This window comes from Panulirus ornatus, chromosome 4 (assembly GCF_036320965.1).
Source record: "Panulirus ornatus isolate Po-2019 chromosome 4, ASM3632096v1, whole genome shotgun sequence".
Taxonomy (NCBI): Eukaryota; Metazoa; Arthropoda; class Malacostraca; order Decapoda; family Palinuridae; genus Panulirus; species Panulirus ornatus.
The window spans coordinates 39,379,919-39,405,084 of record NC_092227.1 but is presented as its reverse complement, the minus strand read 5'-3'; the positions used below and the strand labels follow the sequence as shown (position 1 = coordinate 39,405,084).

The window sequence follows — 25,166 nt, the reverse complement described above, 5'->3', positions numbered from 1 at the left end:
ACGTAAGGGTAAGAGAGATGTGTGGAAATAAAAAGAGCGTGGTTGAGAGAGCAGAAGAGGGTGTTTTGAAGTGGTTTGGGCACATGGAGAGGATGAGTGAGGAAAGATTGACCAAGAGGATATATGTGTCGGAGGTGGAGGGAGCAAGGAGAAGAGGGAGACCAAATTGGAGGTGGAAAGATGGAGTGAAAAAGATTTTGTGTGATCGGGGCCTGAACATGCAGGAGGGTGAAAGGAGGGCAAGGAATAGAGTGAATTGGAGCGATGTGGTATACCGGGGTTGACGTGCTGTCAGTGGATTGAAGCAGGGCATGTGAAGCGTCTGGGGTAAACCATGGAAAGCTGTGTAGGTATGTATATTTGCGTGTGTGGACGTATGTATATACATGTGTATGGGGGGGGGTTGGGCCATTTCTTTCGTCTGTTTCCTTGCGCTACCTCGCAAATGCGGGAGACAGCGACAAAGTATAATAAAAAAACAAATATATATATATATATATATATATATATATATATATATATATATATATATATATATATATATACATTTATTCATTTATTTATTTGTATCTATTTATTTTACTGTGTCGCTGTCTCCTGTTGTTAGTGAGGTGGCGCCAGGAAACAGACAAGAGAACAGCCCAACCCACGCACATACACATGTATATACTTACACGTCCACACACTCAAATATACATACCTATACATCTCAACATATACATATATATATATATGCACACACACACATATACATATATACACATGTACATAATTCATACTGTCTGCCTTTATTCATTCTCAATACCACCCCACCACACATGAAATAACAACCCCCTCCCCCCGCATATGCGTGAGGTAGCACTAGGAAAAGACAACAAAGGCCACATTTGTTCACACTCAGTCTCTAGCTGTCATGTACAATGCATTGAAACCACAGCTCCCTTTCCACATCCAGGCCTGACAGAAGTTTCCATTTTTTACCCCAGATGCTTCACATGCCCTGGTTCAATCCATTGACAGCATGTTGACCCCAGTATACCACATTGTTCCAATTCACTCTATTCCTTGCTCGCCTTTCACCCTCCTCATTGTTCCAATTCACTCTATTCCTTGCTCGCCTTTCACCCTCCTGCATGTTCAGGCCTCGATCACTCAAAATCTTTTTCACTCCATCTTTCCACCTCCAATTTGGTCTCCTACTTCTCCTCGTTCCCTCCACCTCTGACACATATATCCTCTTTTGTCAGTCTTTCCTCACTCATTCTCTCCATGTGACCAAACCATTTCAAAGCACCCTCTTCTGCTCTCTCAACCACGCTCTTTTTATTACCACACATCTCTCTCAACCCTTTCATTACTTACTTGATTAAATGACCTCACACCACATATTGTCCTCAAACATCTCATTTCCAGCACATCAACCCTCCTCTGCACAACTCTATCTATAGCCCATGCCTTGCATCCATATAACATTGTTGGAACCCTATTCCTTCAAACATACCCATTTTTGCTTTCAAAGATAACATTCTCGACTTCCACACATTCTTCACCACTCCCAGAACTTTCGCCGCCTCCCCAACCCTATGATTCACCTCTACTTCCATGGTTCCATCCGCTGCCAAATCCACTCCCAGATATCTGAAACACTTCTTTTCCTCCAGTGTTTCTCCATTCTCCTCCGCACAACTCTATCTATAGCCCATGCCATGCATCCATATAACATTGTTGGAACCACTATTCCTTCAAACATACCCATTTTTGCTTTCAAAGATAACATTCTCGACTTCCACAAATTCTTCACCACTCCCAGAACTTTCACCGCCTCCCCAACCCTATGATTCACCTCTACTTCCATGGTTCCATCTGCTGCCAAATCCACTCCCAGATATCTAAAACACTTCTTTTCCTCCAGTGTTTCTCCATTCAAACTTACCTCCCAATTGACTTGTCCCTCAACCCTACTGTACCTAATATCCTTGCTCATATTCACATTCACTCTCAGCTTTCTTCTTTCACACTTTTTACCAAACTCATTCACCAGCTTTTGCAGTTTCTCACCCGAATCCGTCACCAGCGCTGTATCATCAGCGAACAACAACTGACTCACTTCCCAAACTCTCTTGTCCACAACAGACTGCATACTTACCCCTCTTTACAAAACTCTTGCATTCACCTCCCTAACAACCCCATCCATAACAAATTAAACGACTATTGAGACATCACAAACCCCTGCCGCAAACCAACATTCTCTGAGAACCAATGAATTTCCTTTCTTCCTACAGGTACACATGCCTTACATCCTTGATAAAACCTTTTCACTGCTTCTAACGACTTGCCTCCCACATCGTATATTCTTAATATCTTCCACAGAGCATCTCTATCAACTTTATCATATGCCTTCTCCAGATTCATGAATGCTATATACAAATTCCTTTTCTTTTCTAAGTATTTTTCACATACATTCTTCAAAGCAAACACCTGATGCACACATCCTCTACCACTAATGAAACCACACTGCTCTTCCCCAATCTTATGCTCTGTACATGTCTTCATTCTCTCAATCAATACCCTCCCATATAATTTACCATGAATGCTCAACAAACTTATACCTCTGTAATTTGAGCACTCACTTTTATCCCCTTTGCCTTTGTACAATGGCACTATGCAAGCATTTCGCCAATCTTCAGGCACCTCACCATGAGTCATACATACATTAGATAACCTTACCAACCAGTCAGTGACACAGTCACCCTCTTTTTTAATAAATTCCATTACAACACCATCCAAACCCGCTGTCTTGCCGGCTTTCATCTTCCGCAAAGCTTTTACTACCTCTTCTCTGTTTACCAAATCATTTTCCCTAACACTCTCACTTTGCACACCACCTCGACCAAAACACCCTATATCTGCCACTCTATCATCAAACACATTCAACAAACCTTCAAAATACTCACTCCATCTCTTTCTCACATCACCACTACTTGTTATCACCTCCCCATTAGCCCCCTTCACTGATGTTCCCATTTGATCCCTTATCTTTTGCACTTTATTTACCTCCTTCCAAAACATCTTTTTATTCTCCCTAAAATTTGATGATACTCTCTCACCCCAACTCTCATTTGCCCTCTTTTTCTACTGATGCCCCTTTCTCTTGACCTCTTGCCTCTTTCCTTTATACATCTCCCAGACATTTACATTATTTCCCTGCAAAAATCGTCCAAATGCCTGTCTCTTCTCTTTCATTAACAATCTTACTTCTTCATCCCACCACTTACTACCCTTTCTAAGCTGCCCACCTCCTACGCTTCTCATGCCACAAGCATCTTTTGCGCAAGCCATCACTGCTTCCCTAAATACATTCCATTCCTCCACCACTCCCCTTATGTCTTTTGTTCTCACCTTTTTCCATTCTGTACTCAGTCTCTCCTGGTACTTCCTCACACAAGTGTCCTTCCCATGCTCACTTACTCTCACCACTCTCTTCACCCCAACATTCTCTCTTCTTTTCTGAAAACCTCTACAAATCTTCACCTTCGCCTCCACAAGATAACGATGAGACATCCCTCCAGTTGCACCTCTCAGCACATTAACATCCAAAAGTCTGATTTTACACACCTATCATTTAACACATAGTCCAGTAATGCTCTCTGGCCATCTTTCCTACTTACATATGTAAACTTAAGTATATCTCTTTTTTTAAACCAGGTATTCCCAATTGCTAGTCCTATTTCAGCACATAAATCTACAAGCTCTTCACCATTTGTATTTACAACACTGAACACCCCATGTACACCAATTTTTCCCTCAACTGGCACATTACACACCTTTGCATTCAAATTAACAATCACTATAACCCAGTCTTGTGCATGAAAACTACTAACACACTCACTCATCTGCTCCCAAAACAGTTGCCTCTCCTGATCTTTCTTCTCATGCCCAGGTGCATATGCACCAATAATCACCCATCTCTCTCCATCCACTTTAAGTTTTACCCATATCAATCTAGAGTTTACTTTCTTACACTCTATCACATACTTCCACCACTTCTGTTTCAGGAGTAGTGCTACTCCTTCCCTTGCTCTTGTTCTCTCACTAACCCCTGACTTTACTCCCAAAACATTCCCAGACCACTCCTCCCCTTTACCTTTGAGCTTCGTTTCACTCAGAGCCAAAACATCCAGGTTCTTTTCCTCAAACATACTGCCTATCTCTCCTTTTTTCTTATCTTGGTTACATCCACACACATTTAGACACCCCAATCTGAGCCTTCGAGGAGGATGAGCACTCCCCGCGTGACTCCCTCTGTATCCCCTTTTAGAAAGTTAGATACAGGGAGGGGAGGGTTTGTAGCCCCCCGCTCCCGTCCCCTTTAGTCGCCTTCAACCTGTCACTGTCTCCCGTGTTAGCGAGGTAGTGCAAGGAAACAGACGAAATAGGATCCCAGCCCACCCACATATGCATGTATACACATACTCGTCCACAAATGCACATACACATACCTATGCATTTCAACATATACATATATATACATACACAGACATATTCATATATACACATGTATAAAATTTATACTTGCTGCCTTTGTTCATTCCTGTTGCCACCCCGCCACACATGAAATGACAACCCACTCCCCCGGCATACGCGCACGGTAGAGCTAGTAAATGGCAAGAAAGCCACATTCGTTGACACTCAGTCTCTAGCTGTCATGTATAATGCACCAAAACCACAGCTCCCTTTCCACATCCAGGCCCCACAAAAATAGTGGTTCCAACAATGTTATATGGTTGAGAGGCATGGGCTGTAGATAGAGTTGTGTGGAGGAGCGTGGATGTGTTGGGAATGAGATTTTTAGGATGCTATGTGGTGCGGGGTGGTTTGATTAAGTAATGAAAGGGTAAGAGAGATGTGTGGTAATAAAAAGAGTGTGGTTGAGAGAGCAGAAGAGGGTGCTTTGAAATGGTTTTGTCATATGGAGAGAATGAGTGAGGAAAGATTGACAAGGAGGATATATGTGTCAGAGGTGGAGGGAACGAGAAGTGGGAGACCAAATTGGAGGTGGAAAGATGGATTGAAGAAGATTTTGAGCGATTGGGGTCTGAACATGCAGGAGGGTGAAAGTCGTGCAATTGATAGAGTGAATTGGAATGATGTGTTATACAGGGTTCAACTTGTCAGTGGATTGAACCAGGGCATATGAAGCCTCTGGGGTAAACAATGGAATGTTTTGTGGCGCCTGGATGTGATAAGGGAGCTATGGTTTCGGTGCATCATACATGACAGCTAGAGACTGAGTGAGAACGAATGTGGCCTTTGATGTCTTTTTTCTAGCACTACTTCGCATGCATGCTGGGGGAGGGGGTTGTCATTTCTTGTGTAGCGGGGTGGCAATGGGAATGAATAAAGGCAGCAAGTATGAATTATGTACATATGTATATCTGTGTATGTATATATATGTATACGTTGAAATGTGTAAGTATGTATATGTGCATGTGTGGACGTGTATGTTTATACATGTGTATGTGGGTGAATTGGGCCATTCTTTTGTCTGTTTCCTTGAGCTACCTCGCTAATGCGGGAGACAGTGACAAAATATAATAAATAAGTAAAAATGATGTTTTGGAAGGAGGTAATTATAGTGCATTAGACAAGAGAACAAATGGGAACATTGGTGAAGTGGGCTAATGGGGAGGTAATAACAAGTAGTGGTGATGCGAGAAGGAGATGGGGTGAGTATTCTGAAGGTTAATTGAAAATGTTAGATGATAGAGTGGCAGATATAGGTGGTGTGCGAAGTGAGAGGGTCAGGGAGAATGATTTGGTAAACAGAGAAGAGGTAGGGAAAGCTTTGCGGAAGATGAAAGGCAGCTGGTTTGGTTGGTATTTCAGTGGAATTTATTAGAAAAGGGGTTGACTGTGTTGTTGACTAGTTGGTGAGGATATTCAAAGTATGTATGGCTCATGATAAAATGCCGGTGGATTGGCGGAATGCATGCATAGTGCCATTGTACAAAGGCAAAGGGGATAAAGATGAGTGTTCAAATTACAGAGGTATAAGTCTGTTGAGTATTCCTGGGAAATTATATGGGAGGGTATTGACTGAGAGGGTGAAGGCATGTACAGAACATCAGATTGGGGAAGAGCAGTGTGGTTTCAGAAATGGCAAAGGATGTGTGGTTTAGGTGTTTGCTTTGAAGAATGTGTGTGAGAAATACTTAGAAAGACAAATGGACTTGTCTGTAGCATTTATGGATCTTATGAAGGCATATGATAGAATTGATAGAGATGCTCTCTGGAAGGTATTAAGAGTATATGGTGTCGGAGGCAAGTTGCTGGAAACAGTGAAAAGTTTTTATTGAGGATGTAAGGCATGTTTATGAGTAGGAAGAGAGGAAAGTGATTGATTCTCATTGAATGTCGGTTTGCAGCAGGGGTGCGTGATGTCTCCATTTTTGTTTTAATTTGTTTATGGATGGGGTTGTTGGGAAGGTGTATGGAAGAGTTTTGGAGAGAGGGTCAAGTATGCAGTCTGTTGTGGATGAGAGGGCTTGGGAAGTGTCAGTTGTTGTTTGCTGATGATACAGCGCTGGTGGCTGATTCAGGTGAGAACTGCAGAAGCTCGTGACTGAGTTTGTTAAAGTGTGTGATAGAAGAAAGCTGAGAGTAAACGTGAATAAGAGCATGGTTATTAGATACAGTAGGGTTGCGGTACAAGTCAGTTGGGAGGTAAGTTTGAATGGAGAAAAACTGAAGGAAGTAAAGTGTTTTAGACATCTGGGAGTGGATTTGGCAGCGGATGAAACCATGGAAGTGGAAGTGAGTCACAGGGTGGAGGAGGGGGCGAAAGTTCTAGGAGCATTGAAAAATGGTGGAAGAATGGAGTGAAAAGTTTTTGAGCGATTAGGGCCTGAACATGAAGGAGGGCATGTGAAGCGTCTGGGGTTAACCATGGAAAGTTTTGTGGGGCCTGGATGTGGAAAGGGAGCTGTGGGTTTTGGTGCATTATACATGACAGCTAGAGACTTAGTGTGAACGATGTGGACTTTGTTGTCTTTTCCTAGCTCTACGCGCGTGCGTTTGGGCAGAGGGGGTTGTCATTTCATGTGTGGGGAGTAGTGATATGGAAGGAACAAAGGCAGCAAGTTTGAATTATATACATGCAAATATATGTATATGCCTGTGTATGTATATGTATGTATACTTTGAAATGTATAGGTATGTATATGTGCTTGTGTGGATGTGTATGTTTATACATGTGTATGTGGGTGGGCAGGGCCATTCTTTCGTCTGTTTCCTTGCGCTCCCAAGCTAACACAGGAGACAGCAACAAAGTATGATAAGATGAATAGAAATATTTTTTTTAATCATACTTTGACGCTGTCTCCCGCGAGTGAGGTAGCGCAAAGAAACAGATGAAAGAATTGCCTAACCCACCCACGTACACATGTATGTACATAAACGCCTATACACACACATATACATACCTATACATTTCAACATATACATACATATTCATACACAGACATATACATATATACATATTCATACATGTTGCCTTCATCTATTCTCGCCGCCACCCTGTCACACATGAAATGACACCCCCTCCTATCATGTGAACACGTGGTAGTGTTAGGAAAAGACAACAAAGCCCACATTCGTTCACATTCAGTCTATATCTGTCATGTGTAATGCACTGAAACCACAGCTTCCTTTCCACATCCAGGCCCTACAAAACTTTCCATGGTTTACCCCAGACACTTCACATGCCCTGATTGAATCCATTGACAGCATGTCAACCTTGGTATGCCACATCGTTCCAATTCACTTTATTTCTTGCACACCTTTCACTATCCTGTATGTTCAGGCCCCGATTGATCAAAATCTTTTTCACTCCATCTTTCCACCTCCAATTTAGTCTCCCACTTCTCCTCGTTCCCTCCACCTCTGACACATATATATTTGTCAATCTTTCCTCACTTGTTCTTTCCACATGCCTGAACCATTTCAGTACTCCCTCTTCTGCTTTCTCAGCCACACTCTTTTTATTACCACACATCTCTCTTACCTTTTCATACTTTCTCGATCAAACCACCTCACATGACATATTGTCCTCAGACATCTCATTTCCAATATATTCACCCTCCTACACACAACTCTTCTATAATCCATGCTCCACAAGCATATACAATTGATCCACACATCCATACATTCTCTACCACTTCTGAAACCACTCTGCTATTCCCCAATATTTATAAATGGATGGAAAGATGGGTGATTATTGTTGCCTATGCACCTGGTCACGAGAAGAAAGATCATGAGAGGTAATTGTTTTGGGAGCAGCTGAGTGAGTTTGTTAGCAGCTTTGATGCATGAGACCAGGTGATAGTGGTAGGTGATTTTAATGCAAATGTGAGTAATGTGGCAGTTGAGGGTATAATTGGTGTACATGGGGCATTCAGTGTTGTAAATGGAAATGGTGAAGAGCTTGCAGATTTGTGTGCTGAAAAAGGACTGGTAATTGGGAATACCTTGTTTAGAAACAGATGTTAATGAGCTGAGGGGGGGCAACTGGAGGGATGTTTGATCATTATCTTGTGAAGGTGAAGATATAGAGAGGTTTTCAGAAAACAAGAGAGAATGTTCGGGTGAAGAGATTGGTGAGAGTAAGTAAGCTTGGAAAGGAGACTTTTGTGAGGAAGTAGAAGGAGAGATTGGGTGCAGAATGGAAAAAGGTGAGAGCAAATGACGTAAGAGGATTAGGGGAGGAGTAGGATATATTTAGGGAAGCAGCGATGGCTTGCCCAAAAGATGCATATGCATGAGAAAGGTGGGAGGTGGGCAGATTAGAAAGGGTAGTGAGTGGTGGAATGAAGAAGTAAGAATGTTAGTGAAAGAGAAGAGAGAGGCATTTGGATGATTTTTGCAGGAAAATAGTGCCAGTGACTGGGAGATGTATAAAAGAAAGAGGCAAGAGGTCAGGAGAAAGGTGGAAGAGGTGAAAAAGAGGGCCAATGAGAGTTAGGATGAGAGAGTATCATTAGATTTTAGGAAGAATGAAAAGATGTTTTGGAAGGAGATAAATAAAGTGCATAAGACAAGAGAACAAATGGGAACATCGATGAAGGGGGCTAATGGGAAGGCAATAATAAGAATTGGTGAAGTGAGAGGGAGATGGAGTGATTATTTTGAAGGTTTGTTGAATGTGTTTGCTGATAGAGTGGCAGATATAGGGTGTTTTGGTTGAGGTGGTGTGCAAAGTGAGAGGGTCAGGGAGAATGATTTGGTAAACAGAAAAGAGGTAGTGAAAGCTTTGTGGAAGATGAAAGCCAGCTAGGCAGTGAGTTTGGATGGTATTGCTGTGGAATTTATTAAAAAAGGGGGTGACTGTGTTGTTGGCTGGTTGGTGAGGATATTCAATATATGTATGGTTCATGGTGAAGTGCCTGAGGATTGGCAAATTGCATACTTAGTGCCATTATACAAAGGCAAAGGGGATAATTGGATCTGGAGAAGGCATATGATAGAGTTGATAGAGATGCTTTATGGAAGGTATTAAGAGTACATGGTGTAGGAGGTAAGTTGCTAGAAGCAGTGGTTTTTATCGAATATGTAAGGCATGTGTATGAGTAGGAAGAGAGGAAAGTTATTGGTTCCCAGTGAATGTCTGTTTGCGGCAGGGGTGTGTGATGTCTCCATGGTTGTTTAATTTGTTTATGGAAGGGGTGGTTAGGGTGGTGAAAGCAAGAATTTTTGAGAGAGGAGCAAGTATGCCATCTGTGGTGGATGAGAGGGCTTGGGAAGTTAGTCAGTTGTTTTTCACTGATGATACAGTGCTTGTGGCTGATTTGTGTGAGAAACTGCGGAATCTGGTAACTGAGTTTGGTAAAGTGTGTGAAAGAAAAAAGCTGAGAGTAAATGTGAATAAGAGCAAGGTTATTAGGTTCAGTAGGGTGGAGGGACAAGTAAATTGGAAGGTGAGTTTGAATGGAGAAAAACTGGAGGAAGTGGAGTGTTTTACATATCTGGGAGTGGATTTAGCAGCGGATGGAACCATGGAAGCAGAAATGAGTCACAGGCTGGGGGAGGGGATGAAGGTTTTTGGAGCGTTGAAAAATGTGTGGAAGGCGAGAATGTTATCTCGGAGAGCAAAAATGGGTATGTTTGAAGGAATAGTGGTTCTAACAATGTTATAAGGTTGTTAGGCATGGGCTATAAATAGGGTTGTGCGGAGGAGGGTGAATGTGTTGGAAATGAGATGTTTGAGGACAATATGTGGTGTGAGGTTGTTTGAACGAGCAAGTAGTGAAAGGGTGTGTGGTAATAAAAAGAGTGTGGTTGAGAGAGCAAAAGAGGGTGTTTTGAAGTGGTTTGGTCACATGGAGAGAATGAGTGAGGAAAGATTGACAAAGAGGATATATGTGTCAGAGGTGGAGGGAAATAGGAGAAGTGGGAGACGAAATTGGAGGTGGAAGGATGCAGTGAAAAAAATTTTGAGCGATCAGGGCTTGAACATACAGGAGGGTGAAAGACGTGCAAGGAATAGAATGAATTGGAACGCTGTGATATACCGGGATTAACATGCTGTCAATGGATTGATCCAGGGCATGTGAAGCATCTGGGGTAAACCATGGAAAGTTTTGTGGGGCCTGGATGTGGAAAGGGAGCTGTGGTTTCTGTGCATTACACATGACAGCTAGAGACTGAGTGTGAACGAATGTTGCCTTGTCTTTTCCTAGTGCTACCTCATGCGCACGTGGGGGGAGGAGGTGCCAGTTCATGTGTGGTGGGGTGGTGGCGGTAATGGATGAAGGCAGCATGTATGGATATGCATGTGTATATATGTATATGTCTGTGTATGTTTATGTATGTACACATTGAAATGTATAGGTATGTGTGTGTGTGGGCGTTTATATGTATATACATGTTTATGTGGGTGGGTTGGGCCAATCTTTTATCTGTTTCATTGTGCTGCCTCGCTAACGCAGGAGACAGCGACAAAGTATAATAAAAAAAGAAAATTTTTTTATTTTCATACTTAATCGGTGTTTCCCATGTCAGAGAGGTAGCACAAGAAAACAGACAAAGGATCGCCCAACCACTCATATACACATATATATGCATAAACGCCCATACATGCACATATACATTTCAACATATAGATACATATACATATATACAACTGTATCTATTCATACTTCCTGCCTTCATCCATTCCCGTTGCCACCCTGCCATGTAGGAAACAGCATCCTCCCCACCCCCTCCAGTGAAGTACCACCAGGACAGGACAAAAAGGCCACATTTATTCATAATATCTCTAGCTGTCATGTGTCATGCAGCAAAACTATAGCTCTCTCTCTGCATCCAGGCCCCCCAGACCTTACCACAGTTTAACCCATAATCTTCAAATGCCTTGGTTCAATCCTTTGACAGCACATCAACCCCAGTATACTACATCGTTCCAATTCACTCTATTCCTTGCATGCCTTTCACCCTCCTGTATAATGTTCTGGTCCCAATTGCTCAAAATCTTTTTCACTCCATCCTTCCTCCTCCAATTTGGTCTCCCACTTCTTGTTCCCTCCACCTCTGACACTTGTATCCTCTTTGTCAATCTTTTCTCACTCATATTCTCCATGTGTCCAAACCATTTCAACACACTCTCTTCTGCTTTCTCAACCACACTCTTTTTACTACCACACATATCTCTTACCCATTCATTACGTACTTGATTAAACCACATCACACCACGTATTTTCATTTCCAACTTATCCACCCTCCTCAGCACAATCCGATGTATAGCCCATGACTCGTAACCATATAACGTTGTTGGAACTACTATTCCTCTAAACATACCCATTTTTGGTCTCTGAGACAACATTATCACCTTCCACACATTCTTCATCATTCCCAGAACTCTCGACCCCTCCTCCATCCCGTCACTCAATTCCACTTCCATGGTTCCATCCACTGCTAAGTCCATTCCCAGATATCTAAAACACTTCACTTCCTCCAATTTTTCTCCATTCAAACTTACCTCCCAATTAACTTGACCCTCAACCCTACTGAACCTAATAAACCTTGCTCTTATTCACATTTACTCTCAACTTTCTCCTTTCACTCACTTTACCAAAATCAGTCACCAACTTCTGCAGGTTCTCCCTGGAATCATCCTCCATTGCTGTATCATCAACGAACAACAACTAGCTCGCTACCCAAGCACTCTCATTCACAACAGACTGCATTCTTGCCCCTCGCTCCAAAACTCTTTCATTCACTTCCTTAACCATCGTATCCATAAACAAATTAAACAACCATTGAGACATCACACACCCCTGCTGTAAACCGATATTCACTGGGAACCAGTCACTTTCTTCTCTTCCTACTCGTACACATGCCTTACATCCATGGTAAAAGCTTTTCACTGCTTCTAGTAACTTACCTCCCCACCATATACTCTTAAAACCTTCCACAAAGCATCTTTATCAACCCTGTCATATGTCTTCTGCAGATCCATAAATGCTACATACAAATCGATCTTTTTTTCTAAGTATTTCTCACATACATTCTTCAAGGGAATCGCCTGATGCACAAATCCTTTACCACTTCTGAAACTGCACTGCTCTTCCCCAGTCTGATGCTCTGTACATGCCTTCACCCTCTTAATCAATACATCTTCCATATGATTTCCCAGGAATACTCAACAAACTTATGCCTCTGTACTTTGAATACTCACCTTTATCCCATTTACCTTTGTACAGTGGCACTATGTATGCATTTCACCAATCCTCAGGTATTTCACCATCATCCATATATCAGGAGAGACTGTGTACAGAATGGAAAAAGGTGAGAACAATGGAAGTAAGGGGAGTGGGGGAGGAATGGGATGTATTTAGGGAATCAGTGATGGATTGCGCAAAAGATGCTTGTGGCATGAGAAGAGTGGGAGGTGGGCTGTTTAGAAAGGGTAGTGAGTGGTGGGATGAAGAAGTAAGAGTATTAGTGAAAGAGAAGAGAGAGGCATTTGGACGATTTTTGCAGGGAAAAAATGCAATTGAGTGGGAGAAGTATAAAAGAAAGAGACAGGAGGTCAAGAGAAAGGTGCAAGAGGTGAAAAAAAGGGCAAATGAGAGTTGGGGTGAGAGAGTATCATTAAATTTTAGGGAGAATAAAAAGATGTTCTGGAAGGAGGTAAATAGGGTGCGTAAGACAAGGGAGCAAATGGGAACTTCAGTGAAGAGCGTAAATGGGGAGGTGATAACAAGTAGTGGTGATGTGAGAAGGAGATGGAATGAGTATTTTGAAGGTTTGTTAAATGTGTCTGATGACAGAGTGGCAGATATAGGGTGTTTGGGTCGAGGTGGTGTGCAAAGTGAGAGGGTTAGGGAAAATGATTTGGTAAACAGAGAAGAGGTAGTAAAAGCTTTGTGGAAGATGAAAGCCGGCAAGGCAGCAGGTTTGGATGGTATTGCAGTGGAATTTATTAAAAAAGGGGGTGACTGTATTGTTGACTGGTTGGTAAGGTTATTTAATGTATGTATGACTCATGGTGAGGTGCCTGAGGATTGGCGGAATGCGTGCATAGTGCCATTGTACAAAGGCAAAGGGGATAAGAGTGAGTGCTCAAATTACAGAGGTATAAGTTTGTTGAGTATTCCTGGTAAATTATATGGGAGGGTATTGATTGAGAGGGTGAAGGCATGTACAGAGCATCAGATTGGGGAAGAGCAGTGTGGTTTCAGAAGTGGTAGAGGATGTGTGGATCAGGTGTTTGCTTTGAAGAATGTATGTGAGAAATACTTAGAAAAGCAAATGGATTTGTATATAGCATTTATGGATCTGGAGAAGGCATATGATAGAGTTGATAGAGATGCTCTGTGGAAGGTATTAAGAATATATGGTGTGGGAGGCAAGTTGTTAGAAGCAGTGAAAAGTTTTTATCGAGGATGTAAGGCATGTGTACGTGTAGGAAGAGAGGAAAGTGATTGGTTCTCAGTGAATGTAGGTTTGCGGCAGGGGTGTCTGATGTCTCCATGGTTGTTTAATTTGTTTATGGATGGGGTTGTTAGGGAGGTAAATGCAAGAGTCTTGGAAAGAGGGGCAAGTATGAAGTCTGTTGGGGATGAGAGAGCTTGGGAAGTGAGTCAGTTGTTGTTCGCTGATGATACAGCGCTGGTGGCGGATTCATGGGAGAAACTGCAGAAGCTGGTGACGGAGTTTGGTAAAGTGTGTGGAAGAAGAAAGTTAAGAGTAAATGTGAATAAGAGCAAGGTTATTAGGTACAGTAGGGTTGAGGGTCAAGTCAATTGGGAGGTGAGTTTGAATGGAGAAAAACTGGAGGAAGTGAAGTGTTTTAGATATCTGGGAGTGGATCTGTCAGCGGATGGAACCATGGAAGCGGAAGTAGATCATAGGGTGGGGGAGGGGGCGAAAATTTTGGGAGCCTTGAAAAATGTGTGGAAGTCGAGAACATTATCTCGGAAAGCAAAAATGGGTATGTTTGAAGGAATAGTGGTTCCAACAATGTTGTATGGTTGCAAGGCGTGGGCTATGGATAGAGTTGTGCGCAGGAGGATGGATGTGCTGGAAATGAGATGTTTGAGGACAATGTGTGGTGTGAGGTGGTTTGATCGAGTAAGTAACGTAAGGGTAAGAGAGATGTGTGGAAATAAAAAGAGCGTGGTTGAGAGAGCAGAAGAGGGTGTTTTGAAATGGTTTGGGCACATGGAGAGAATGAGTGAGGAAAGATTGACCAAGAGGATATATGTGTCGGAGGTGGAGGGAACGAGGAGAAGAGGGAGACCAAATTGGAGGTGGAAAGATGGAGTGAAAAGGATTTTGTGTGATCGGGGCCTGAACATGCAGGAGGGTGAAAGGAGGGCAAGGAATAGAGTGAATTGGAGCGATGTGGTATACAGGGGTTGACGTGCTGTCGGTGGATTGAATCAAGGCATGTGAAGCGTCCGGGGTAAACCATGGAAAGCTGTGTAGGTATGTATATTTGCGTGTGTGGACGTGTGTATGTACATGTGTATGGGGGGGGTTGGGCCATTTCTTTCGTCTGTTTCCTTGCGCTACCTCGCAACCGCGGGAGACAGCGACGAGGTATAAAAAAAAAAAAAAAAAATCTTTACCAGCCAATCAACAATACAGTCACCTCTTTTTTTAAGATTCCACTACATTACCATCAAAACCCACCACCTTGCCAACTTTCATCTTCAGCAAAGCTTTCACTACCTCTTCCCTATTTACCAAACCATTTTCCTTGACCCTCTCACTTCGGCCACCACCCCAACAAAAGCATCCTATATCTGCCACTCTATCATCAAAAACATTTGATAAACCTTCAAAATACTTACTGCATCTTGTCACTTCATCACTGCTTTTTATTACCTCCCCATTAGCCCCCTTCACTGATGTTCCCATTTGTTCTCTTACACACATCATTTACATCCTTCCAAAAAATCATTTTATTCTTCCCAAAATTTAATAATACTCTCTCACCCCAACTCTCATTCGCCCTCTTATTCACTCCTTGCATCTTTCGCTTAACTTCCTGCCCCCCCCATCCATTCTTGGCGGTGCCCTGCCCCATAGGAAACACCATCGCTACCCCCTGCTTTAGAGAGGTAACGCCAGGAAAACCGACAAAAATAGCCTCATTTGTTCACACTCAGTCTCTAGCTGTCATGTGTAATGCATGAAAACCACAGCTCCCTATCCATATCCAGGTGTGCTATCCATAGACTGAACCAGGGTATTTGAAATGTTTAGAGTATACCATGGAAAGGCCTCTGGGGCCTGGATGTGGATTGAGAGCTGTGGTTTCAGTTCATTACACATGACAGCTAGAGTCTGAGTGTGAACAAATTTGGCTTTTTTGTCTGTTTTCCTGATGCTTCCTTGCTGAAGCAGAGAGTAGTGATGCTGTTTCCTGTGGAATGGGGTATCACCAGGAATGGATGAAGGTAAGCAAGTATGAATATGTACATGTATATGTATTAAGAATTATTATTATTATTATTATTATTATTATTATTATTATTATTATTATTATTATTATTATTATTATTATTATCATTATTATTATTATCATTATTATCATTACTATTATTATTATCATTATTATTATAATATATATGTATTTTTTTTTCCTTTGTCGCTGTCTCCCGCGTTTGCGAGGTAGCGCAAGGAAACAGACGAAAGAAATGGCCCAACCCACCCCCATACACATGTATATACATACACGTCCACACACGCAAATATACATACCTACACAGCTTTCCATGGTTTACCCCAGACGCTTCACATGCCCTGATTCAATCCACTGACAGCACGTCAACCCTGGTATACCACATCGATCCAATTCACTCTATTCCTTGCCCTCCTTTCACCCTCCTGCATGTTCAGGCCCCAATCACACAAAATCTTTTTCACTCCATCTTTCCACCTCCAATTTGGTCTCCCACTTCTCCTCGTTCCCTCCACCTCCGACACATATATCCTCTTGGTCAATCTTTCCTCACTCATTCTCTCCATGTGCCCAAACCATTTCAAAACACCCTCTTCTGCTCTCTCAATCACACTCTTTTTATTTCCACACATCTCTCTTACCCTTACGTTACTTACTCGATCAAACCACTTCACACCACACATTGTCCTCAAACATCTCATTTCCAGCACATCCACCCTCCTGCACACAACTCTATCCGTAGCCCATGCCTCGCAACCATACAACATTGTTGGAACCACTATTCCTTCAAACATACCCATTTTTACTTTCTGAGATAATGTTCTCGACTTCCACACATTCATCAAGGCTCCCAGGATTTTCGCCCCCTCCCCCACCCTATGATCCACTTCCGCTTCCATGGTTCCATCCGCTGCCAGATCCACTCCCAGATATCTAAAACACTTTACTTCCTCCAGTTTTTCTCCATTCAAACTTACCTCCCAATTGACTTGACCCTCAACCCTACTGTACCTAATAACCTTGCTCTTATTCACATTTACTCTTACCTCTCTTCTTTCACACACTTTACCAAACTCAGTCACCAGCTTCTGCAGTTTCTCACATGAATCAGCCACCAGCGCTGTATCATCAGCGAACAACAACTGACTCACTTCCCAAGCTCTCTCATCCACAACAGACTTTATACTTGCCCCTCTTTCCAAAACTCTTGCATTCACCTCCCTAACGACCCCATCCATAAACAAATTAAACAACCATGGAGACATCACACACCCCTGCCGCAAACCTACATTCACTGAGAACCAATCACTTTCCTCTCTTCCTACATGTACACATGCCTTACATCCTCGATAAAAATTTTTCACTGCTTCTAACAACTTGCCTCCCACACCGTATATTCTTAATACCTTCCACAGTGCATCTCTATCAACTCTATCATATGCCTTCTCCAGATCCATAAATGCTACATACAAATCCATTTGCTTTTCTAAGTATTTCTCACATACATTCTTCAAAGCAAACACCTGATCCACACATCCTCTACCACTTCTGAAACCACACTGCTCTACCCCAATCTGATGCTCTATACATGCCTTCACCCTCTCAATCAATATATATATATATATATTCTTTCTTTTCTTTCAAACTATTCGCCATTTCCCGCATTAGCGAGGTAGCGTTAAGAACAGAGGACTGGGCCTTTGAGGGAATATCCTCATCTCACCCCCTTCTCTGTTCCTTCTTTTGGGGGGAAGAAAAAATAAAAAGAGGGGAGGATTTACAGCCCCCCACTCCCTTCCCTTTTAGTCGCCTTCTACGACACGCAGGGAATACATGGAAAGTATTCTTTCTCCCCTATCCCCAGGGATTACCACACACACACACACACACACATATATATATATATATATATATATATATATATATATATATATATATATATATATATATATATATATATATCATTAAATTTTAGGGAGAATAAAAAGATGTTCTGGAAGGAGGTAAATAAAGTGCGTAAGACAAGGGAGCAAATGGGAACTTCAGTGAAGGGCACAAATGGGGAGGTGATAACAAGTAGTGATGATGTGAGAAGGAGATGGAGTGAGTATTTTGAAGGTTTGTTGAATGTGTTTGATGATAGAGTGGCTGATATAGGGTGTTTTGGTCGAGGTGGTGTGCAAAGTGAGAGGGTTAGGGAAAATGATTTGGTAAACAGAGAAGAGGTAGTAAAAGCTTTGCGGAAGATGAAAGCCGGCAAGGCAGCAGGTTTGGATGGTATTGCAGTGGAATTTATTAAAAAAGGGGGTGACTGTATTATTGACTGATTGGTAAGGTTATTTAATGTATGTATGACTCATGGAGAGGTGCCTGAGGACTGGCGGAATGCGTGCATAGTGCCATTGTACAAAGGCAAAGGGGATAAGAGTGAGTGCTCAAATTACAGAGGTATAAGTTTGTTGAGTATTCCTGGTAAATTATATGGGAGGGTATTGATTGAGAGGGTGAAGGCATGTACAGAGCATCAGATTGGGGAAGAGCAGTGTGGTTTCAGAAGTGGTAGAGGATGTGTGGATCAGGTGTTTGCTTTGAAGAATGTATGTGAGAAATACTTCGAAAAGCAAATGGATATGTATGTAGCATTTATGGATCTGGAGAAGGCATATGATAGAGTTGATAGAGATGCTCTGTGGAAGGTATTAAGAATATATAGTGTGGGAGGCAAGTTGTTAGAAGCAGTGAAAAGTTTATATCGAGGATGTAAGGCATGTGTACGTGTAGGAAGAGAGGAAAGTGATTGGTTCTCAGTGAATGTAGGTTTGCGGCAGGGGTGTCTGATGTCTCCATGGTTGTTTAATTTGTTTATGGATGGGGTTGTTAGGGAGGTGAATGCAAGAGTTTTGGAAAGAGGGGCAAGTATGAAGTCTGTTGGGGATGAGAGAGCTTGGGAAGTGAGTCAGTTGTTGTTCGCTGATGATACAGCGCTGGTGGCTGATTCATGTGAGAAACTGCAGAAGCTGGTGACTGAGTTTGGTAAAGTGTGTGAAAGAAGAAAGTTAAGAGTAAATGTGAATAAGAGCAAGGTTATTAGGTATAGTAGGGTTGAGGGTCAAGTCAATTGGGAGGTGAGTTTGAATGGAGAAAAACTGGAGGAAGTAAAGTGTTTTAGATATCTGGGAGTGGATCTGGCAGCGGATGGAACCATGGAAGCGGAAGTGGATCATAGGATGGGGGAGGGGGCGAAAATCCTGGGAGCCTTGAAGAATGTGTGGAAGTCGAGAACATTATCTCAGAAAGCAAAAATGGGTATGTTTGAAGGAATAGTGGTTCCAACAATGTTGTATGGTTGCAAGGCGTGGGCTATGGATAGAGTGGTGCGCAGGAGGATGGATGTGCTGGAAATGAGATGTTTAAGGACAATGTGTGGTGTGAGGTGGTTTGATCGAGTAAGTAACGTAAGGGTAAGAGAGATGTGTGGAAATAAAAAGAGCGTGGTTGAGAGAGCAGAAGAGGGTGTTTTGAAATGGTTTGGGCACATGGAGAGAATGAGTGAGGAAAGATTGTGTCGGAGGTGGAGGGAACGAGGAGAAGAGGGAGACCAAATTGGAGGTGGAAAGATGGAGTGAAAAAGATTTTGTGTGATAGGGGCCTGAACATGCAGGAGGGTGAAAGGAGGGCAAGGAATAGAGTGAATTGGATCGATGTGGTATACCGGGGTTGACGTGCTGTCAGTGGATTGAATCAGGGCATGTGAAGCGTCTGGGGTAAAGCATGGAAAGCTGTGTAGGTATGTATATTTGCATGTGTGGACGTATGTATATTCATGTGTATGGGGGTGGGTTGGTCCATTTCTTTCGTCTGTTTCCTTGCGCTACCTCGCAAACGCGGGAGACAGCAACAAAAAAAAAAAAATGTATTTATATGTGCTTGTATAGGCATTTGTGTATATGAATGTGTACATGAGTGGATGGGCCATTCTTCGTCATTCCTGATTTAGATAATAATAACAAATATTTTTTCATACTTGATCACCATTTCCTGTGTTAGTGGGGTAGTGACAGGAATATATGAAGAAGAATGGCCACATCTCTTCACATCCATTCCCTAGCTGCTCTGTGTAATGCATTGACACCACATACATATATTCTTTGAGTGATCTGGGCTGAACCTTCAGGAGGGTTTTTGGTGTGCTCAGGTTGGAGGAAATTGAGGCAGTTTGTTCTATAGGTGGTGATATGTTATCAGTGTACTGCACTGGAGCATATATAGCAGTCAGGGGAAGCCAGAGTGATGTCTATAGGGCGTGGTCATTGATAGATGGTTCAGGGTTGAGCTCATTGTATGTAACAGCTTGAGAATGAATGAGGACATTTCTTCATACGGTCATGGTGCTATTATGCTGATGTAGGAAAAGATTAGCAAGATTGATTTTATTATTAAGAGAAAATATCCTTTTGACATGAAAAATATACAACTAATTTTTTTTTTCAATCTGTTGAAAGTCAAAGGATAAAGTCTAAGTCAATTCATTGTACCCTAATTCTAAAGCATTGCAGGTCCAAATCATCAAAGTTGAATTGTCATATCTCTTGGTCTCATTGGCTCATGTAATCAGTTAGTAAAATCCATTTAACCATTTTAACAAAGTAACTAGAATTTATGTTATTTCATATTTCTGTGGTTTACCAAACCTTTAATAATTTTGCATAGAAAATATGAGGAAATACTTTGCCTGATGAGTCCAGAATTAACTGCAACACTGATTTGATTGATATCACTGGGAAATGATTTAAGGAAATAAAGTATAGCAGAAAGCCATTAGTGCAGAATCATCTGTAACACAATTTTGATTGATATCACTGGGGAGTGATCTATGGATAACAAAGTGTGGTGGAAGGACATATTTGAAATACAGCACAAATATGCTTAAATGTTCTGAGGTAATGGTAGCAAAAGGGGATGTGCCTGAACAATCCAGCTTTATGATAAGAGAAGTTTTAAAGGATATATATAGGTAGATTGATAACACATAAACAGTTGATTATTTGTAGTTGTATTCAAACAGGTATCTGACACAATATGATTGTGTTACATTCTACAACTTGGTCAGTTCCTTGAAGACAACTGAGAAAGCTATGCAAAGCTCTGGATGGATGTTGCTTGGCTCAGCAGAATCTCTGTTTATTAATGCTAAGTTGCGTGTATTTGGGAATGCAAATAATCCAACAAAAAAAGTCAAGATTGATGTAGCCATCAGCAAATCATCAGTTGATTTTATAGGTAAGTTGTGAGCATTTTCCCTGATCAGTTAATCACGCTTATTGAAAAATATCTACACACTTCCTAATCCTGATGTAACCAAGGACACAAGCTTTGTTATGCTGTCCAGAACTTAATTGATAAAACATTTAAAGGAAACTTCTTTATATTGAGATATTTTGGCCCTACATTGATGTCCAAAGTCTGGTTAATAACTTTTGATATATAATGGAAAAAAAACTCCATTGTGTTGTTTGAGCCCACAAGTAGATGGCCTCAGCCCAACTTAAGCCTATACTGCCTGCCACTTACCAGATTGCCTTAGTGCAAGTATGCCTAAAGACCTTCAGAATAATCATTTGTATAGGCTGTTAAGGAGACAGTTTCTTGATAGTTTCCTATCTTACATTCAAATCAGACAACCATAAGCCTTGCCCTCCTTATCACCCTGATACATATGATTACCTTGATTGTTCATATTCATTGAGGTATTTTCAACAATGTTGCTCATATTTCAAAGAGGTATTTTAACAATGCAAGGTAGTCTTCTTGTGAGCCAGTTACTCATTGAAGTGTCTTAGTTTTGCATATTCTATGTATGTATCTATGTATTTTTCTGACACCCATTCCCTTTGGGAATTCCCTCAAGGGTTTGACCACAGCAGAAGAGTTTCCATAACTGTTGAACTCCAGTGCTACTTCATAGCCTTTAGTGCCTCACCCTTAACAGGCCACTGGTAGAGGGTATATGTAATGCAGTGTTTTCAGAGGCTCATGCCGAATGCTCCTATCAACTGCTTCTACCTAATGTGTCTACCTAATATTCCTGCCAAATATTCCAGTCTTCAGCTGTCTAAATTCTCCCAACTGATGCTCGTTCCTTGTAATTTTACTTAATATTTCTACCTTATGTTCATGTCTAATGTTCCTGTGTACTACTATCTTTTGCTCCTTCCATTTCCCCAAGAGGCAGGGCTAGTGCAAAGTGCTCATCACAGGAGAATCTATAGTTGCAAAGAATGAGTTACTTGTGTGAGTTGTGTTTTGTCAAGTGTTATGTTTTACAAGGAGAGATTGTATTTTTTTCTATCTTTCTATTGATATCTCTGGTGCCCATTCCCTCTAGGCACTCCCATCAAAGGGGTGCCTATGGCAAAAGAGTCTCCACATATCCCTGTCCTTTCATGCCTCCTTTGTATACACTATTCCATGCATTCTTTCTCCATTTCTCTCCCCCAATACTCTTCCATTATATTTCCCTGCATCACAGGTGATCTTCCTCTCACACCATCCCCATTAATTGTACAGTCATACACTATAAATTTCCTGTCATGCATTCTTTCTACAGGGTCATACCACTCTACAACTCCACTATTCATTCCTTTCCATTCCCTGCCATACCAAATAACCCATAATTCCCCTCATTTCTTTCTTCATTCCATCTAGTCATACCACATGTTCCTCTCAAATAGCTTATTTTCACAGCCTGGATTCTTGACCTGACTTATTACATGTCCATGTGTTGGCTGCAAATATCAGGGTTGGGAGGACTATACTGTTCCCTATTACTTACTTTACTTCCATACTTACACTTCTCTTTTTTTTATTATTATGAAACTTTCTCGCTGTCTCCCACATTAGTGAGGTAGCGCAAGGAAACAGACGAAAGAATGGCCCAACCCACCCACATACACATATATATACATGAATGCCCACACACACACATATACATACCTAAACATTTCAACATATACATACGTATACTTACACAGACATATACATATATACACATGTACATATTCATACCTGCTGCCTTCATCCATTCCCACCGCCACCCCACCGCACATGAAATACACCCCCCACCCACATACACATGTATATACATAAATGCCCACACATACACATATACGTACCTAAACATCTCAACGTATACGTACATATACTTACATAGACATATACATATATACACGTGTACATATTCATACATGCTGCCTTCATCCATTCCCATCGCCACCCCACCACACATGAAATACCCACAGCTCCCTTTCCACATCCAGGCCCCACAAAACTTTCCGTGGTTTATCCCAGACACTTCACATGTCCTGGTTCAATCCATTTACAGTATGTCAACCCCAGTATACACATCGTTTCAATTCACTCTATTTCTTGCACGCCTTTCACCCACCTGTATGTTCAGGCTCCGATCCCTCAAATCATTTTCACTCCATCCTTCCACCTCCAATTAGGTCTCCCACTTCTCCTTGTTCCCTCCACCTCTGACACATATATCTTCTTTGTCAATCTTTCCTCACTCATTCTCTCCATGTGACCAAACCATTTCAATACACCCTTTTCTGCTCTCTCAACCACACTCTTTTTATTACCACACATCTCTCTTACCCTTTCATTATTTACTTGCTCAAACCACCTCACACCACATATTGTCCTCAAACATCTCATTTCCAACAAATCCACCCTCCTTCGCACAACCCTATTTATATCCCATGCCTCACAATCATATAACATTTTTGGAACCACTATTCCTTCAACGTTCTCGCCTTCCACACATCTTCAACACTCTCAGGACCTTCGCCCCCTCTCCCACCCTGTGACTCATTTCCGCTTCCATGGTTCCATTCGCTGCCAAGTCCACTCCCTGATATCTAAAAACTTCACTTCCTCCAGTTTTTCTCCATTCAAACTCACTCCCAATTTACCTGTGCCTCAACCCTACTGAACCTAATAAACCTTGCTCTTATTCACATTTACTCTCAACTTTCTCCTTTCACTCACTTTACCAAAATCAGTCACCAACTTCTGCAGGTTCTCCCTGGAATCATCCTCCATTGCTGTATCATCAACGAACAACAACTAGCTCGCTACCCAAGCACTCTCATTCACAACAGACTGCATTCTTGCCCCTCGCTCCAAAACTCTTTCATTCACTTCCTTAACCATCGTATCCATAAACAAATTAAACAACCATTGAGACATCACACACCCCTGCTGTAAACCGATATTCACTGGGAACCAGTCACTTTCTTCTCTTCCTACTCGTACACATGCCTTACATCCATGGTAAAAGCTTTTCACTGCTTCTAGTAACTTACCTCCCCACCATATACTCTTAAAACCTTCCACAAAGCATCTTTATCAACCCTGTCATATGTCTTCTGCAGATCCATAAATGCTACATACAAATCGATCTTTTTTTCTAAGTATTTCTCACATACATTCTTCAAGGGAATCGCCTGATGCACAAATCCTTTACCACTTCTGAAACTGCACTGCTCTTCCCCAGTCTGATGCTCTGTACATGCCTTCACCCTCTTAATCAATACATCTTCCATATGATTTCCCAGGAATACTCAACAAACTTATGCCTCTGTACTTTGAATACTCACCTTTATCCCATTTACCTTTGTACAGTGGCACTATGTATGCATTTCACCAATCCTCAGGTATTTCACCATCATCCATATATCAGGAGAGACTGTGTACAGAATGGAAAAAGGTGAGAACAATGGAAGTAAGGGGAGTGGGGGAGGAATGGGATGTATTTAGGGAATCAGTGATGGATTGCGCAAAAGATGCTTGTGGCATGAGAAGAGTGGGAGGTGGGCTGTTTAGAAAGGGTAGTGAGTGGTGGGATGAAGAAGTAAGAGTATTAGTGAAAGAGAAGAGAGAGGCATTTGGACGATTTTTGCAGGGAAAAAATGCAATTGAGTGGGAGAAGTATAAAAGAAAGAGACAGGAGGTCAAGAGAAAGGTGCAAGAGGTGAAAAAAAGGGCAAATGAGAGTTGGGGTGAGAGACTATCAGTAAATTTTAGGGAGAATAAAAAGATGTTCTGGAAGGAGGTAAATAGGGTGCGTAAGACAAGGGAGCAAATGGGAACTTCAGTGAAGAGCGTAAATGGGGAGGTGATAACAAGTAGTGGT

The 25,166-nt window shown here is 41.8% G+C and overlaps 1 protein-coding gene across 1 annotated transcript in view; it reads left to right on the top strand.

Annotated features, from left to right (window-relative positions):
• mei-9 (DNA repair endonuclease XPF mei-9) overlaps positions 1 to 25,166 on the top strand; it is a 739,294-nt gene that overhangs the window by 371,125 nt on the left and 343,003 nt on the right. Inside the window, exon 10 of the mRNA XM_071694005.1 lies at positions 21,033 to 21,247. Within this exon, the coding sequence (XP_071550106.1) occupies positions 21,033 to 21,247 (215 nt within the window). The remainder of the gene's footprint in view (positions 1 to 21,032; positions 21,248 to 25,166) is intronic.